General features: G+C 55.5%; 1 protein-coding gene across 1 annotated transcript in view; it reads left to right on the top strand.

Annotated features, from left to right (window-relative positions):
• CELSR3 (cadherin EGF LAG seven-pass G-type receptor 3) overlaps nt 1–9,870 on the top strand; it is a 62,872-nt gene extending 53,002 nt beyond the window's left edge. The window contains exons 33-36 of the mRNA XM_090022771.1: nt 751–924; nt 1,344–1,544; nt 3,891–4,971; nt 6,174–9,870. Coding sequence (XP_089878897.1) covers nt 751–924; nt 1,344–1,544; nt 3,891–4,971; nt 6,174–6,201 — 1,484 coding nt within the window. The 3' untranslated portion in view covers nt 6,202–9,870. The remainder of the gene's footprint in view (nt 1–750; nt 925–1,343; nt 1,545–3,890; nt 4,972–6,173) is intronic.
• The last annotated feature ends 7,856 nt before the right edge of the window (nt 9,871–17,726 follow it).

The following is a 17,726-nucleotide window of genomic DNA, read 5'->3' on the forward strand; positions in this document are numbered from 1 at the left end:
CACATCCCCAACTGCTGTGGTTAACTGCTGTCAGTGGACCTGCCCTCCAAAAGCTGGTCCAGTTCCTTTTGGAAACCGGTTATGCTCTTGGCCTTGACAACGAGCGCCACACATGAGGGATGTTTCTCCTTCAACTTTGTGCTGCAGGTGTTGGCTCAGAGCACCTGCCCCTACCAGTCAGCCTGCTGATTCCTGAGTCTGCCCAGACTGTGATTAAGGCAGAAGGGAGCAGCCAGAGTCAATCACAGAATCGTAGGAAGTTCAGGTTGGAAGGGACCTCAGGAGGTCATCTAGTCCAACCTCCTGCTCAAAGCAGGGCCATCCCCAGCTGGATCATTACAGCCAGGGCTTAGTCAAGCTGGGCCTTAAAAACCTCAATGGATGGTGATTCCACCATCTCTCTAGGTAACTTGTTCCAGGGCTTCCACCCTCCTAGTGAGAAAGCTGTGCCTAATATCCAACCTAAACCTCCCTTGCAGCAACTTGAGACCATTGCTCCTTGTTCTGTCACTCAGCAGTGCCTATCCTTGGGCAGAGGGGAAATGATCTGGCTAGTTACTGGGGGTGAAAACAGGGCAAAGACCCCACAAGACGGGGCTGTGACCTGGGCTGCACTGTGGGCAGTGGCCTGTGGTTTTCACGGGGGGAGAGCCAGATCAGGGGGTTCAGCTGAGGATGCAGGCAGGAGAACCCTGGAACCCCATCCCACTCTGCCCCCTTCCTCTTCCAACCTCCATGTGTCCTGCCCAGATCAAGACTCGGACTCGGACAGTGACCTCTCCCTGGATGAGGAGCGCAGTCTTTCCATCCCCTCATCGGAGAGCGAGGAGAACGTGCGTCTGCGTGGCAGGTTCCAGCGCCAGTTCAAACGGGCCGCACACAGCGAGCGTCTCCTCACCAATCCCTCCAACACCACCCCCAAGGGCAAGTACCAAAGGAGAGTCCTGCCAGATGCTGGGGCCCTGGCAGTCAACCAGGGCCTGGAGTTATGTAGACGTGAGAGTGGGAGGGAAGGGTCTCCTTCCACAGGGCACTTCTGAAGCACCTGCTGTTGATGCAGCATGATGCTTTGCTAAGATAAAATCTAAACCTGATGAGCCCTGGGACTAGCTAATAGGATCCAGGCCAGGCGGGACTGCAGGAGTGGCAGGGGAATGCCACCACCTGTCCTGTCTGCTGGTTCTCCCCTGCGAGTCCCACCAGCCTACTGCAGGCTGTGAGGCACGAGCTTGGAGAGGCCTTGTGAATTGACCCCTGTGAGCATCATGGCAGGTCCTGCTCTTAGTCGTATCCAGGCATAATGTGTTCTTCCTCCCCTGTGGTCTTTTTCTGCCCCTCCCCAGATGTGGATGGCAATGACCTGATGTCCTACTGGCCAGCGTTGGGCGAATGCGAGGTTCACCCCTGCTCCCTGCAGAAATGGGGCTCTGAGCGGAAGCTGGGATTTGACATCAATAAGGATGCAGCCAACAACAACCAGCCAGACCTGGCCCTGACCAGCGGGGATGAGAACTCCCTCACCCAGACCCAGCGCCAAAGGAAAGGTAACTGCGCTGGACTGGGGAAGAGGGGGGGAGGGGGGCGGCGGGCAGGCAGGCAATTGCCCCAGAGCCCTGCCAGTGCTTCTGGGTGCATACTGTACATCCTATTGACTGCACCCTCAGAGCCTTGCCACACCCCCTACTCTTGGAGGACTGGCACTGCTTGGGCAGACTGACCATTCATGGCTTCTCTGTATGTCTACTGGCATTAGACACGTCTCTGTTCTGGAGATAGTTTCATAGTTGGTAGGGTCGGAAGGGACCTGAGCAGATCATCAAGTCTGAACCCTGCCATGGGCAGGAAAGGATGCTGGGGTCAAACGACCCCGGCAAGGTGTCTATCGAGCCTCCTTTTGAAGACTCCCAGGGTAGGAGCGAGCACCACTTCCCCTGGAAGTTGGTTCCAGCTCCTAGCCATCCTGACAGTGAAGTAGCGCCTCCTGATATCTAGCCTAAATCTACCCTCAGTCAACTTATGGCCGTTGTTCCTTGTTACTTTCAGTAGTGCTCAGAGGAACAGGGACTCTCCCATTGCCTGCTGGTCCCCCTTGGCCAGTTTGTAGACAGCCACCAGATCCCCTCTCAGCCTTCTTTTGTGGAGGCTGAACAGGTTCAGGTCCCGTAGCCTCTCCTCGTAGGGCCTGCCCTGCTGCCCCTTGATCATACGAGTGACCTCCTCTGGACCCTTTCCATGTTATCCACATCCCTCTTGAAGTGCGGCGCCCAGAACTGGACGCAGTACTCCAGCTGCGGCCTGACCAGTGCCTCATAGTGGGGGAGGATCACCTCCTTGGCTCATGATGTATCTGTGGATGCATGACAAGGTGTGATTAGCCTTCCTGACTACATCCCCACATTAGCAGCCCATGTTCATCTTGGAGTCTATAATACTCCAAGATCCTTTTCTGCCTCTGTGCTGACAAGTAGGGAGTTCCCCAGCCTGTAGGTATGGTGCTATTCTTTCTCCCTAGGTGCAGTACCTTGCACTTATCCATATTGAATCCCATCTTGTTCTCATCCACCCACCCCTGTAACCTGTCCAGATCCAATTGCAGCCTGTCCCTCCCTTCTAGCATGCCCATTTCTCCCCACATCTTAGTGTCATCTGCAAATTTGACAAGGTGCTTTTCATCCCTTCGTCCAAGTCACTGATGAAGATGTTGAACAGTGCGGGCCCGAGGACCGAGCCCTGGGACACCCCACTGCCCACATCCCTCCAGGTCGAAAATGACCCATCCCCCCCCACTCTCTGGGTGCAGCCCTCCAGCCAGTTGGCGACCCATTTGACTGTGTAGGCATTGCACCACAATTTTTTAACAAGAATGGGGTGAGAGACAGTGTCAAAGGCCTTCCTAAAGTCCAGAAAGACTATGTCCACCGCGACACCTGCATCCAAGGGTTTTGTGACCTGGTCGTAGAAGGCCACCAGGTTGGTCTGACAGGACCTGCCTCTAATGAACCTGTGCTGGTTGCCCATAAGCATACACTCCCCTGCTTGCCACTCTCAGATGTGCACCTGAATAATTTTGTCAAAGAGCTTCCCCAGGACCAAGGTAAGGCTAACAGACCTATAACTTCCTGGGTCCTCCTTCCTCCCTTTTTTGAAAATGGGAACTACACTGGCCCTTTTACAGTCCTCTGGTACCTTTCCAGAGTACCATGAGTGCTCATAAAGCTGTGCCAGGGGTCCCGCAATGACCTCTGCTAATTCCCTCAGTGCTCTGGGGTGGAGATCATCTGGACCAGCTGATTTGAACACGTCCAGTCCCTCCAGAAGTTCCCTGACTAGATCCTACCTGACCCTGGGCCTGGCTGCGCCTCCCCTGGGACCATCGGGGATCCCGGTGTGGGGGATGACCTGGTCCCTGCTCAGAAGAATGGAGGCAAAGAAATTGTTAAATAGGTTAGCTTTGTCATCTGGTAAGACCACCAGATTTCCAAGCGTGTCCTGCAGAGGCCCCGCATTACCCAGTACCTTCTTTTTACCTCCTGTGTATTTAAAAAAAGGACTTCTTGTTGTCCTTGATCCGGGTTGCTAATCCCAGCTCCATTTCTGCCTTGGCCTTCCTAACAGTCCCCTTACAATCCTGAGCAATAGAGGTATAGTCCTCCCTGGTGATGCCTCCTCCCTGGTGATGCCTCCTCCCTGGTGATGACAGAGCGTAGGTGCTGGCATCTTGAAACTATCCCAAGCACACCCAGCTGCAACTTCCTCCACCCCATGGGGCTCATGGAGAGGGACAGCACAGCTCAGGTCACTGAGCCAGGCCCATTGTTTGGGAATAAGGGGGGATTTTCTCTGCCATCCTCAGGACTTGCTTCACTCTCGGCTTTGCTTGTCTCCTGCAGGAATTCTGAAGAATCGCCTCCAGTACCCTCCAGCTCTGCAGGGCTTGTCCTCTGTGGGCAGAATGACCAATGAGCTCTCTTGGTACAAAACGTCCACGTTGGGTCACCGGGCTGTTCCTGCTGCTTCCTATGGCAGGATCTACTCAGGGGCAGGCAGCCTCTCCCAGCCAGCTAGCCGGTACTCTTCCCGGGAGCAGCTCGATATGCTGATGAGAAGGCAGATGTCCAGAGAGCAGCTGAGCAGGAACAACTCGGGGGAGCGTTTGGAAGCTGTCCCCAGCAGGCATGGCTCCAGGGAGCAGCTGGACACCATCCCTAGTAGGCATGGGTCTAGAGAACACCTGCAAAATCTACCCAGCAGGCATGGGTCTAGAGGGGACTTAGACACCTTAGCTACCAGGCATGATCAAAGCGATCATGGGAACACACTTCCCAGGAGGCAGGGGTCTAGAGACCATCTAGATATGGTACCCAGTAGGTTTGGGTCTAGAGAACAACTAGACTGTGGGCCAGTAAGAGAAGTCTCTAGAGAGTGGCTAAATACGTTACCTAGTAGGCAAATTTCTAGAGATCGAATGGACACTTTGCCAAGTCGAGACATATCTCGGGAACAGTTGGATCTGCTTTCTCGAAGACGACCTTCAAGGGACCAGCTTGCATCAGCTAGACAACCTTCAAGAGAGCAGCTGGACTTTTTATCCAGAAGATCTACTTCCAGGGAGCATCTGGATACAGTGCCCAGTAGGCATCCATCATGGGAAAATTTAGAGTCTTTGTCTAGAAGGCAGCCCTCCCGAGAGAACCTAGAACCTCTGTCTAGGAGGCAGCCTTCTAGGGAGAATCTGGAAGCAGCTGCCAGCCAACACCCTTCCACAGAGCAATTAGACATCCTTTCTTCCATCCTTGCTTCATTTAATTCCTCTGTCCTGTCCTCCATGCAATCTTCCAGCACTCCCTCTGGCCCACAGACCACGGCAACTCCTTCTGCAGTGCAGACCTCCTCAACACCTTCTGTGCCGTGCCCTTCCACGCCTCGCTCTGCAACCTCCCACAGTATCTCTGAGCTGTCGCCAGATTCAGAGTAAGTGTTGCCCTTTCCCAGAGGCAGCGTTCAGGTCAGTCCAGTCTATGCTGTGTCTTGGCCAATGAGTAACCTTAACCTCTAGCCACCTTGGCATGCCTTCTGCCCCTGTTATGTTTGGTATGGGAAACATGAGCATTGCTACCAGGCTTCTGGCTGGCGTGAGGTATAGGGTCTGAAAGTGTGGAGCAGCTCCCCACCCAGCCACACACCCTGACAGCACTGCTGGTGCCAGTCTTCATGGAAGCCCTGGCCTGACAATGTCATGGCCCTGCCACTCCTGGGGTCTCCATGAAAACTGGCCACAGCAACATGGGCAGAAGCTGGTGGGAATTGGAGTCTACCGTGGGCCCAATTGGATCTGTGGGCCAAGCTTTGCCTTCCCCTAGGCTACAGAGAAGCAGTGGTGTCCCGTCTGACGTGCTGGGCTTGGAGGGGTGGTATAAAAGAAAGAGTGTGCCCAACACCTGAGCCCAGCATGTGTCCGTCTCATTTGAAAGCCCTTTCCCTGCCCTGAGTTCCCTTAAATCCTCCTTAGAGCTGGGTGTTCTCCAGCTCTGTTTGCCTTGTCTGCAATGGTTGGGCTGGATGGGAGGACTGGGCCTAGCCCATCTCCTCTTACATGCCACCTTCCCCCTCCCACACTTTGGGTCCTGGGCCCTGTCCTTAGAGAGGGAGATGGGCTGTTTCCCTTTCTGTTCCTGGTCCTTTCTGTTGCTGCACCTGTTCCAAGCAGTGCTGCTGTGTTCCTGTCCTCACAGTGCTGCCATGGGGCCATTTGAACCCATTTTTCTCCCCACTACACTCCCCTGCACACCCTACAGGACCCCAGCTGGATTCTTAGCACAACAGACCAGCACAATGGGGGAGGTCTAGAAGGCATCCTCGGGCTCCTGTGGGCAGAGGATGTCCATCCTTGGCTATTGCTGCCATGCCCTGGCAGTGTTCTTCTTTTCAGGGTGCACAGTAAGGAACAAGCCTTTCAGATGTGTTAGACACAGGTGCAGGCTGGAGGTAAAGCTCATCTGTTGTCTTATACCTGCTTGTCCTGGGCATTGGCACTGTTGCTGGTACTGATCAGTATGGGGGTTGTGCTTTCCACAGCCCCTGCCCTTGGGCTTAGACCAGCCAGGGAAGAGGGAACAGGGAGCAGAGCCCCAGGGGCTTCTTGTGTTAATTTTGCTCTCCTTTCCCCCACACAGAGTCACAAGAAGTGAGGGCCATTCCTGAGGGGCCCAAGCTGCTTCAAGAGCAAAGGAAGAAGCAGGGGTATTCGCCTGGTTGGACCCTTCCAGCAGACGGTCAGGGTCCCTGGGGGTGGGGCAGGCGCCTGCAAGGAGAAAACTGACAGTGGTTGGCCCGAAGGCACCCTGCCTTCCCCACCCATCATTGCTGGAGGACTCGTGGGCCAAGAGCCAGGCAGGCCACGCCAACGCCCCTGGAAGAAAGGGGTCTCAGGTACCTCTGGGCCAAATGAGGCTGCACCGGCCAATTGCCTGCCTTGACAGGGTGCCCCGGAGCAGGGAGCAGCACTACACCATGAGCAAAACCCCCTGCTGGTGCCACTCATTAACATATCAGAAACAAACAGACCGAAATCTTCCTCTCTGAACCCTTTCTACACTGTGTGTGTGCGCGTGTGCGTGTCCTGGAGGTGGGGCGGGGGTGGGGAGGGTTTTATACATTTTGTATCTTTGTAATCAGAGAGAAGAGAAATTTCTATGGTTATTTTTACGGAATTTTCTGTTCCTGTTGCCGCGGTGCTGACGGTGACTGCAGCCAGGGTCTTGCGGGGCTGCGGCCTCCCCAGTGCAGGCTCTGGGCAGGGGGAGGCCAATGTGCCATGGAGCCCCCTCCCAGTGAGCTGTGTTCTTCAGGACTCTCCTGCATGGTATCCCATCCCGGGGCTGTCTCCTGTTCTTGGGGAAGCGACGGTGCCAGGCAGGTGGGGAGAGGCAGGGGTGCCTCTGCCGGTGCCCCAGTCCTGACCCATAGCAGTCCCTGCCCCCCTTGACCCTGCTAGTGCCCCTCCTTCCCGACGTGGTGTCCTCACAGTCACCCAGGCCAGAGCCCCAAGACATGCTGGCCCTGCACTCCACAAGCTGCAGGACAGCTGTGTGTGCCAGCCTTCCTCTGCAGCCCCCATCTGAGCCCAGAGCAGAGGCTGCCATGAAAGGGGTGAGCTGGCAGAGCCCCCCAGGCCGTCAGTCTGAGCTGAGCTGTGTCACTCACCACCACTTAGTAACAGGGGTAGAGGAGAAGGAGCCAGTGTAGTGTCTGTTTAGCAAGAGGGAAGGCAGGGCTCACTGGGGACAGCTGCTGAGGCACTAAGGCCTGTGTGGAGACTCTGCTTCACGTCCTAGTCTTCCTAGACCTGTCAGGCCCTCCCACGCCTCTGCCCCCGCCCCCCCTCCAGTTCCCTCTGGCAGCACTGGTGATGGGAAAAGCCTCTTGGTTCCTGATCCAGCATCAAATATCAAGTGTTTGCCTCTCTCCAACTTGGATGTATAAGGGCAAGCCCCCTCCTGCCTACAATCCTAGGAGCCTTGGGGCTGGCACCTGCCACAGGGAGGGGGACAGAAGCCATGGAGAAGTCTGGGGGCTCAGTGGGCGGGTGGGGCTGTTTCTTGTAGAGCTAGCAGTCTCCCAAACTGCAGCCAAAGGACCAAGCCCTGAAAGTGGCTTAGTTGGTACAGAAGCATGGGCTGGGGTCACCAGCAAAGCAGCCCCGTGCCTCCCTCCCGGCACACATGTGAGCTAGTGCCTCCAGTGCCTCTTGCAGGAAAGAGTGTGTTCCCATCTAACACAGACCCCAGGCAAGAGTAAATGAGGACCCAGACCCAGGCCTCGACCCACATCCACACACACACACACATCCACCAACACTGCCCAGACGCAGCTCAGACAGGCCAGGATATCAGGAGAGAGGACAGGCACTTTGAGCACAGTAGCAGTTTGAAATTCAAGCCACTCTGGATGCTCATTGCCCCTTCCTCCTCCAGTGGGGCTATACCTGGGGTTACCAGTACTCCCTGCTGCTGCCTCGGAGTATATTGAATCTCCTGTGAAAGTGCAGAGAGCTGCAAGCTAGCCAACTTCCCTGCCCCTCTTGTCACTTGTGTATTGCCCTGGAGGCAGAAGCGCTACCTCCTGATGCCCGCAGGGGTTGCTCCAGTCTGTGCCTGCCCCCACCCTCACTCAGGGGACTGTAGGCCCCTAGGAACCACACCGCAGCCTGCTTGGGTGTGGGAAGCAATGTGTTTACAGCCTTGACCCTGCCGTGCTCTGGGCACAGCACCCAGGGGACCCGTGTCTCTTGCTACATGTGCTGCACACGCTCGCAGCGACGGTGCACAACTAGCTGCCTTATTCCCATGGAACCCTGCCGCTGAACTGTGCAGCGAGCGCATAATGTTTACACTAGGAAAGGTTTTCTGCTGACTCTCCAGGCAGGCTGGACTCCCCTGGTGCTTCCCAGGTGGAGCCTTTGACCTGTTGGTGGTGACAGAGAACATCCTATTCTCAAATACATTCCATAGTTTGCAGCTGGTGAGGGGGCCTCATGACTTTCTGGCCTGCTGCTTGGTCAAAGCCTAAACATGGGATGGGGAGCCCCCACCTCAGAAATGATTGATCAGCCCCAGCCAGAAGGGAGTGAGGTGTTTTGGCAGTGGAGAAAGCCTCAGAGATGGGCACATGGATACAGTGGCTGCCCAGCACCCTGCCTGTTTCCAGATTCAAAGTGCTTTCACGGCGGGCTCAAGCCAGGTGTGCAGCCAAAGGGCTCCATGCAAAAAAGAACCCTGTCCTCACCCAGAAGCACAGGCATGGCATGGGCAGACACCCCCACCTGTGCCTATGCCCACGTTGCTCATCTTAGTGCCATGCTGCCTTCAGGGGCAATAGTTTGTCTCCACTGTTTTTGCAGGCTCTATGTCCACAGGGCCTGGGTCTTCAGGTATGACACTGATCCCTGCATATGTCTATCTTTGGCTGATGGTTGTACCCATCTGAGTTTGTGACCTGCTGGTATCAGAGCTGTTGGTCACCGCTAAGATCTGTGCAGCAGCTCGGTTTCTGATTGGGTTTCCAGGGACACACATTCTTCAGGAGGGATTGATTCATGTGGGTGCTGTCTGTCGGCTGGAGGGTTTGTTTCAGTGCAAGGGATTCTGGTTCTCAAGGCCATGTTGCCATTGTGGGTGCAGGGAAACCTGTCCCCAAAGCATCTTGGGCTGGGTCCAGCTGATATGGGCAGATTGTTTCTGAAACCGTAACCATTAACTCTCAGAAGCCTGGTGCTTTGCAGCCTGCTTCACGGAGCAGAGTACTGACTCCTCACCTTGGCAAGCTCTAAGTTTACCTGTGCCAGGCTTGGCGTGATCACTGTGCTGCTGAGCAAATGCAACCCCTGGCTCTATCCCCCGCCAGCGCGTGACTTGGGGGAAAGGCCTGGGTCACCCACCAGATGCTGTCCCTGCCCCCACCCACTGGTGACACCCTCCTGCTCCATCCCTGGGACTCTGGGCCCATGACAGGAATTCACCCAACTGCCAAATGCTTAGCTAGTGCCATGTGCCAAAAACGAGAGAGCAGTGAAGCCGTTAAGTCTGCCCTCAGGGGCATCGTGGGGAGGCTGCAAGCTACTGCCTCGGAGCTGGGAGTGGCCAGGGAAGGGGGATCCTCTGCCCTCCCAGCTCCTGGAGCGCAGTAGTTAGCTAATTGTGCTGTGGATTGTAGTGCTGTGGCCTAGGCTCCGAAGAGCGTCTGTTTGGGGTTTGCTTTGTTTCCTCTCCTCTGCCGGGGCTGTGGGCAGGGAGCAGAGGCTCACAGACTCCTGCCTCAGCCCTGTAAAATTGTACCATGAAAGCGCCAGATTGGAAAATAAAAAACTCTATAAAACCACCCTGGGCTTCATGCGTCATCTGCTCTGGGGTCAGGTGGGGTTGGGTGTTGTCAACTGCAGCACGCCACACACTGGGTGGGAGGGAGGACTGTGGGCAAGGACTGGAGGGTATGTTCCTGGCTCTATGATATCCCTGCAGAGTAGATGAACGTGGAGGGTTTGGGGTCTCATGTGTTACAGTGGATGGGACTCAATACCACCTGTGGAGAGGAGGAAAGCCTGCATTGCTGCTCTGAGCACTTGCCCCCTGATTTTCCAAAGGGGTGCTGATTCCTCCTGCACCAAAGAGGGCTGTGGGTGTGGTGTGGCGGGCAGTGTGGGCGTGGGATTGTGCCATGGGTATGAGTGGATGAAGCAGCCGGGGGAGGGACTGAGCAATCCTTGGGGTGTGTGACATGGGAAATGGGGCCCACTGCAAGCAGGAAGGTGTTCTGTGCTTGGAGGAATATTCATAGTCCACAGATGACACTGGAGTCTCCTCTGACCATAGATACAATCCCTACCAGCACTGTTTGAGCACTGGTCCCCAGTCAGATCAATATTGACCTCTGGCTCTTGGCCAGCCAGCAGCTTCACTTCACTGGGGTGCTCTTGTTGGCCAAGCAGGGCCCCTGAATGTGGCACACATCCCTCACAGCTTGGGAGATGATTTCATGGCCTCTCGATGTCAAAGGGCTGGAAGGGAGCTTAGGGCATTGGGCAGGTGGGGACGGATTTTTCTCCTTACAGAAAACTCCAGCGCCTTAAACTGGCCAGCTCAGCCCCATCACAGCCAGATGACTCTAGCAATACCACCCTCAGGTTTGGGCACAGGGCTCATTTCTAGAGCTCATTGTTCATTGTCCTGGTTCCCAGTGCTTGTGAAAGCACTGGCCAGGGCCACGCTGAGTTAGGACAGACACTGTACCAATGTGTCTCAGCCCTGCTTATCCTGGGACTGTACTCATGGTGCTGCACAGGTCCTGAGGTGCTGACTTGCAGCCCAGGCCTCTGGAAGTGGTGGTGAGTGACCTAGGATAAAGGGCCCATCATGGGGAAAGGAGCTGCCATGGGTAACCACATTCCTGTTGCCTGGTTCTGAGTCACTACATCCTCGTGAACCAAGGAGGAGGGCAAACGGCTGCTCTCCCCACCTGGTCTCACCCCGGTGGCAAGTACAGTTGTGTTTGATCCTTTATGTTGGTTTTATTCTGCCATTTTTAGTGGGTCCAAAAAAATCTCCTTGGGAAATGATTGATCAAAATGGCAGTGGAATCATGTTGTAATTAAACTACAGTTCACTGATAGCGGGAGCCCAGTCAGTACTTACAGGCCCCCCCTTCCCTGAGACCAATCTCCACACGATACCCTGCCTACACCCTTCGCTGGAACAGAGAGGCCTGCCTCCAGGGGAAAGGAGAGTGAGCCCTGGACCTGAGACTGAAGGTTGCTATCGATCGAAGAGCCAAGATGCCAAGAGCCAGAGGTCAGTATTGATCACCATGTGATTACAGCCCCTGGCTCCATCATCACTGGAACAAGGGCTGCCATGCCCCACCCTGCCCTCAGCCACCCAAAGTCAGGCTGGCTGCGGGCGCAACTCCGCAGGGGTGACCCATGCTGTTACCCCTGGGCCCAGTCTGTGCTTGTGTGAGGTGACTCAGGCCCTCTAGAAGTATTTGCTAGTTTTGGGGATTTCTAAACTCATTGCTGAGTTCTCATGATTCTGTGCTCCCCCACAGGCCTCCTCATGCACCTCTGGCCTGTTCTACAGCTCCTGGACCCTTACACATCACTCTGCTGGTGCCTCTTGATCCTGCCTCCAGCCCTTTACTTCTCTGAACCTGAAAAGCCTCCTCCATAAGCAAGCCTAGACTGCCTTTGAACAGGTTCCTCAGGGTGGAAGCCCCATCCTGCTTCTACCCCTTTGGCATGGGTCACTCAGCCATGTGCTCTGATGCTGGGCAGCCTCAGGTCCGTGGCTCTGGTCACTGGGTGTGAAGACCAAGGTGCCTGCTCTGGGGTTCTCTCTGAGGCTTACACAAGGAGCAACCCCACATGCAGAGCATGTCTCTTCTCTCTGTGTCAGACAGCATCTCCTCAGATAATGAGGACAGCAGAGATTTGGGAGAAGAGGTGGTGGGAGTATAGGGGCTAAAGAGGTCCAGACTCATTGGTCTTTGGGGCTTGGATGGACGAGTGAGAGACAAAGTGAGAGGCCTGAGGAGAAGACCACAGAGGCCACGTGGTGAGCCTAGGAGGGAGGGCTTCTGAGCAAAGGCCGGGGGGAAGAGTAGGTGGATCCTGTTTCATCTTCAAAGCCACCAGTGGGGAGGAAGGCAGAGCCTAGGAGACGGAAGGTGAGAAGAGGAGGAAATAATGATAGTACTGGCAACAAGGGGAAGAAAGCAAGGAGGGGAAAGAGCAGGAAGGGGAGATAAGGAGGCCGTAAAGGGCACCAAGCTGTTATCAGCACACTTGGCAGGAGCCCCTTTTGTATCTTTATGGCACTCTTTTTCTCCAGTTCGGTGACAGAGAAGGAAAGGAATGGCCAGTGCTGTGCGTGGGAGGAGCCCCGGTGGTAGCGCCCAAGGCCCGTCCCTGTGAGCCCGGACAGCGAGGTGACCCCTCCAGGGCCAGGCACTGCCAGAGACTTAAGAACATGCCTGGCCCAGAGCAGGGAGTGCCCAGCTCCCAGCAGAGCAGAGGGAGGGGGTTGTTTTGTTTATAAAATATACATATATACAAATATCAGTCTCTTACCAAAACTCAAGTTTGCCACAGTTGGGCACGGCTGTCTATGCAAGCATGCTTCGGCTCCATCCCTCCCCTGCCAGCAGCACCTCCCACCGTGTGGTTGCCTACTGCATCCTCACAGATACACTTGCACAGGGGATTAACAGGCAGCATTGCCCTGATGATAAAGCCCCAAATCCCTCTTGGGGCCTTCTTGTTCTAGGGGCTACCCCTGGCCTCTTAACTGCCAAAGGAAACATTCAAACCACTCGGGAAATGCCCGCTAAAGCCATGCCAGCCTCTGCCTCTCTACACACAGCCCAGACCCTGCCCAAGTAGCTGTGATTTGTCCTGTAAGAGAATAAAGTAGTATCCTGCAGCGAACGACCCAAGCGCTGCGGCTCTGGCTGGAGGGGGCGTGAGCTGGAGAAGAGGCTCTAGCTACTCTGAAGTGCTGTGGATGGATAGTCGAATCCCAGCTGTGGGTCTGCCGCCTTCTCCCTAGTGTGGCAGTGGAGCCTGCTGGGAACAGTGCTGGTACTCAGAGATGAGCCCCATTCCCTAAAACCTCATTGCCATACAGCATCCTTATACAGGGACCAAGGAGGACAGAGCTACCACATCTAGCACAATAATGCCTGGGGAGAGAGCAGGGCCCCTCGTGGCTGGGGGGGCTGGTCTCTGCACAGCCAGTGGTTTCTCTGATGAAACAGCTGTACTATGTGTGGCTGTCTCCATGTGTGCGGCATCAGCCGTTTGCTGTCAGGATGCTGGGTGGTCTGTTCCAGGCATGGCCAGCAGAGAGCTGTTAAGCCTTGCTATTGTGTAGCCCAGGGGAAGTGCCTTGGCTTCATGAGATGGCTGAAGCCCAGATGACCCAGTTCGACCAAGATTGTCTGTAGGGTGAGTGGAATTGCCCCAGAAGAACAAGGCAGTCAGGTGCTGAGAGAAGGATTTACGAGCACAAGTGCTCCCGGGCAGCGTTGGGCTGACAAGAGGGAAAGGGGATGCTTTCCTGATGTGGGGGAGCTACAATTTTGCTATGGGCCCAGCCAGTGCCAAAGGAATTTGTCCTGAAGCATGCAGAACCAGCCAGACACAGGGCTAGTGCTGTGGAGAAGAAAACGGCCCTTGACACGGCAAAGCATAAAAGGCTGAGACTCTGAAATGTTCCAGAGCCATTGGGACTCCCAGGCAGGCAGGTGTGGGTAGGTATGTCCTTATGTGTGTCTGGATCCTTTGTGCCAGCTAAGTAAGGAGCAATATGTGTGTGTGTGTGTGTGTGCGCGTGTGCGCGCGCACGTGCGCGCATGTATACAAGCATATATGTGTCCATGCATGTGTGCATGTATATATGTTCATGTGTGTGCATCCACATGCACACAGGTAAATAAATGCCTGTACATGCTACATTTACCACTACACGTCCCTGTTGAAGAGATCTGTGAGCCCAGAGGGCCTGCCAGGTTGGAGCTGTGGAAAAGGATGCGTTTCAGCCTGCTCAGCCTCTGGCCTGTGGAGCTGTGTCATCCAGCATGTGGGGCTCCCCACAGATCTGAAAATTGGGTGTGGGGGGTGGCAGTTAACTACCCTGGCTCCTCTGCTGCCAAATTTCCAAACCCTGGGGGCCAGATGAAGTGGCCCTATGCACAGGACTGGGGCCATGGGCACAATCTGGCATGGGGGCCCAGGCTAGTTCTTTGGGCCTAATTCAGTGTTCAGAGACAGCCCAACACTGGCTCAGTCCCTGTCCCTGTGCTAGGCTGGCCCCAAGTCCTGGCCTGGGCCCACAGATCAGATCTGCCCTGTGGAGTGATCCCAGATTGGTCATCCAGCCTGAGGGGCTAAAAGGTTGGGCACCCCAATTTAAGCTACTGGGGAAGATGGGGCCTTGAAGCTGGCAGGCATAATGTGGGACAGCTAGGCTGCAAAGTCCCATTTCTGGGTGGAGGCAACAACCAGCCAGAGCCAGGGAAGCTTTACAAGCCTGTGGGCCATGTATGGTGGGAGCTGTACCCAGCAGCCAGTGGGTGGTACCTAGCCATGGTCTTGTGTGACTGAGTGCTTCCCCCCAGGAATATCCCATGAAGGAGGGAAGCTCCAGCCCCCCAAGCCAGTCCAAGGAGAGCAGGCAGATCTGCTCTTGCTTTAGAGTAGAACTGGCATGGTTTGCCCCATGATGTTTTCCTTGCTTGGGAAGGGGACCACTCTAGCTGCCACCTCAGAAGGGAAGGGAATGAGGGAGGATGGGTATGATGACCATGGAAGCTTCATGTCTTGGGAGCTTGCTGGGAACAGAGCCCATATATATAATCAGAGGCACCACAGTGGTGCCAGGTGAGATGGGGCAGCTCCAAGCCTTGTGCCTGGACTGTGGGGTCATCTCATTCTGTTTCTGCTGCTAACTTTTCACTTGAGCATAGGCCACGTGCATTGTGGGCAGGGATCCCTGGGGGCCAGGTTCTGTGGGGCCCCGGGGCAGCACCGACAGCTCAGAGAATAGCTTCGGGCTGTTGTGTGATTCAGTGGGCCGAGGGCCGGCCGTGACTCAGGGGCACTAAAGTGCTTTCTGTGATACCAAATGCTCCCCTACCTCTTCTCACCCTGGGAGTGGGGAGGTGCGAGGGGAGTCATGGGCTCTGTGTGCTTGATTGGGAACTTTGGAACAAGATAAGGTCTAGACTCCTGCACAGCATATGCCCCAGAGAATAGGCTGGTCCACAGGATCACAGGGCACAGCACGCCCTGTTCCAGCCGCGGCTCTGTAAACAGGCACCATTGCCAGTGGCTCTGTCCTAAGGCTCCGCGGCCTCTGGAAGGCAGGAGCTGCAGACAGAAGTGCTGTGGCCCCTACCAAACTTGCTGCGGCTGAGGCAGAGTTGCCTATGACAGGTCCACAGTCCCACCTGGGCGCTGTGGAGGCTCTAGGACGGGGTGTGGGAGCTCCAGGGCCCTGGCACTGACAAAGCCTGGGGGAAGATGCCTTCAGGGCTTGGGCAAAAGCAGGTGTGCAATGGGGCAGCCTGCAGGGGCAGGGGCTGGCAGCTGGCTTAGAAAGGCTTTTCAAAGCCACTGTGGCAGGGGGCCTGGCTGCCTCTGGGTGGTAGGGCTCTCAGAGAGGGACCCGAGGCTCCTGGCATGGCGGGAAGTACAGGGCTCTGGTGCCCCAAGTTGCTGGGCTGGGCCAGGCAGGCCTGAACAGACTGGGAGCCTGAAGGGCTCTTTCCACAGCATTTCCTGAGGGTGGGGCACCGGCTGGCCCCGCCACAGCCCTGCAGGCACGGCTCCCACTAGGGAAGGGTTAATGCACCATTTGACTTGCATTTCAACGGAACAACGTTTCGTTTCGAATTTTCTTTTGGTTCGAAACCGCTGTCCCATTCATTTTGCTGTTTTAACTGTTTCAATGTTTTGCCCATAGGCTGTAATGGGGAAGCTCAAAACATCCTATAACTTTGTTATTTCTTGCCTAATTTGGATGAAACTTTCAGGAATGGTAGCCCCTTCTGAGGCATGAAGCCTGCCAAGTTTCAAGAGGGGGTTTCAGGGAAACTGCACCTCAAAGTCTTGAAAGCAAAAAACTCATGTCATGTGTACGTGTTAAGCCGTGCAGGGCTTCTGGGTTCTGGGGCCCTGCACCTCTGGCTGCTGACAGGCAAAACTCGTGACATGGGTGCTTGTGGGACTGACTGTCTGTCTTGGGGCACAGGGGGGTGAAAACTGCAGGCCTGCTAGGCTCTGCTGTGGCCACGAATCCTGCCAGCCATCAAGAGATCGGTGCAGGGGGAGTCTGGGTTCTGGGGCCCTGCACCTCTAGGTGCTGACAGACAACACTTGTGACATGGGTGGGTGACACTCTGTGTGTGTTAATGTGTGCCCTCACTCAAATGACACCAAGGCAGAAAGCAGGGCAGTTCAAACAGTGCTGCCTTTTATGCAGTTTTTCCATCCCTCCCCCAGAGCACTGGGATAGGAAGGGACCTCAGGGAAGGGTCACAGTCACTGGGCAGCTACACAGTCAATAATGAGAGCACACCTTCCCCCCTCCCTCTGCTTACTTCAGTTTCTGCTTCCCTGAAGGCAAGCCCAGCCTGAGCTTCAAAACTCAAAATGTTTCGAAAATTTTGAAACGTTTCGACTTGCCTCATTTCATTTTGAGGCTGTTTTGAAGCTCTGTTTCATTTCGATTTCGCTGTTTCAAGCTCATAATAGCGTCGAAACGAAACTGCTGGAAAAATTTCGCACAGCCCTATTAACTAGGTTCCTCTGGTGCCAGGAGCAGCTGGCTCCCTACCTACCCCAGGGGCACAGAGGTGATGGCAGGTCTGTGGGCAGAAGTGCATAGGTGCAGGCTAAGCAGGTGGAGGGAGGCACTGAGCCAGGACAGCCGGCTGTACTCTCCCCCTGTGCTCCCTGCCAGGGCTTGTGGCTATGGCTATTCCTACTCAGGACTGGCTTGGCTCTCCAGACCCATGGAGCTCAACCCTGTACCTTGGAGAGGTGCTGTGTGGCAGACAGTCTGCTCCACTGTGTTGGGGCAGGGACAGGGTGAAGTCCCTGCCACAGCATGGCCAGGCATTCACACTTCCAGCTGCACTTGGGGAGCTGCTGTAAGCACTGGAGCCTTTCCCTGGGTTTGGAAATGGAGGAGCCTTGCACTCCTTCTGCCCTCTGAGTCTGTGGGGCAGTGGCTCATGGCCTCCACCCCTCCCCGCCTTAATGATGTCCCGTTGGGTCTGGTTTCTCCAGGGAAGAAGAAGAGGCAAGTCTCAGATGGGTGAAGACTCAAAGGGACAGGCAGGCCTGTGGTCTCCCTGCTAGGAATGCTCCTCCCTCCCCTGCAAGGCTTCACCCTTATGGCCTCTCTTGTCCCTCAGGAGCTCAGCTCCCCAGGGGTTTTCACCTGGCCTGTCAGAGGCTGCAAGTTGGGGTCTGACAGAGGACAGGGCTGGGTGGGAGCAGTCCCCAGGTAGCAGGAAGCCCCTGGCCAGGGACTTGCCCAGTGACAGTTTGTACCTTTAAACCCCATGACTCAGGAGGTTGTGAAGCCAGAGCTGCCTTGGCAGGTGAGGGAGGGTGGCAGAAGGAGGGAGTGGTGTCTCAAAGATCACCGTCAAGTATTAATAGCGGGGAG

The sequence above is a fragment of the Crocodylus siamensis genome, chromosome 11 (genome assembly GCF_052110815.1).
Source record: "Crocodylus siamensis isolate JL-2025a chromosome 11, ASM5211081v1, whole genome shotgun sequence".
In the NCBI taxonomy this organism is placed as follows: Eukaryota; Metazoa; Chordata; order Crocodylia; family Crocodylidae; genus Crocodylus; species Crocodylus siamensis.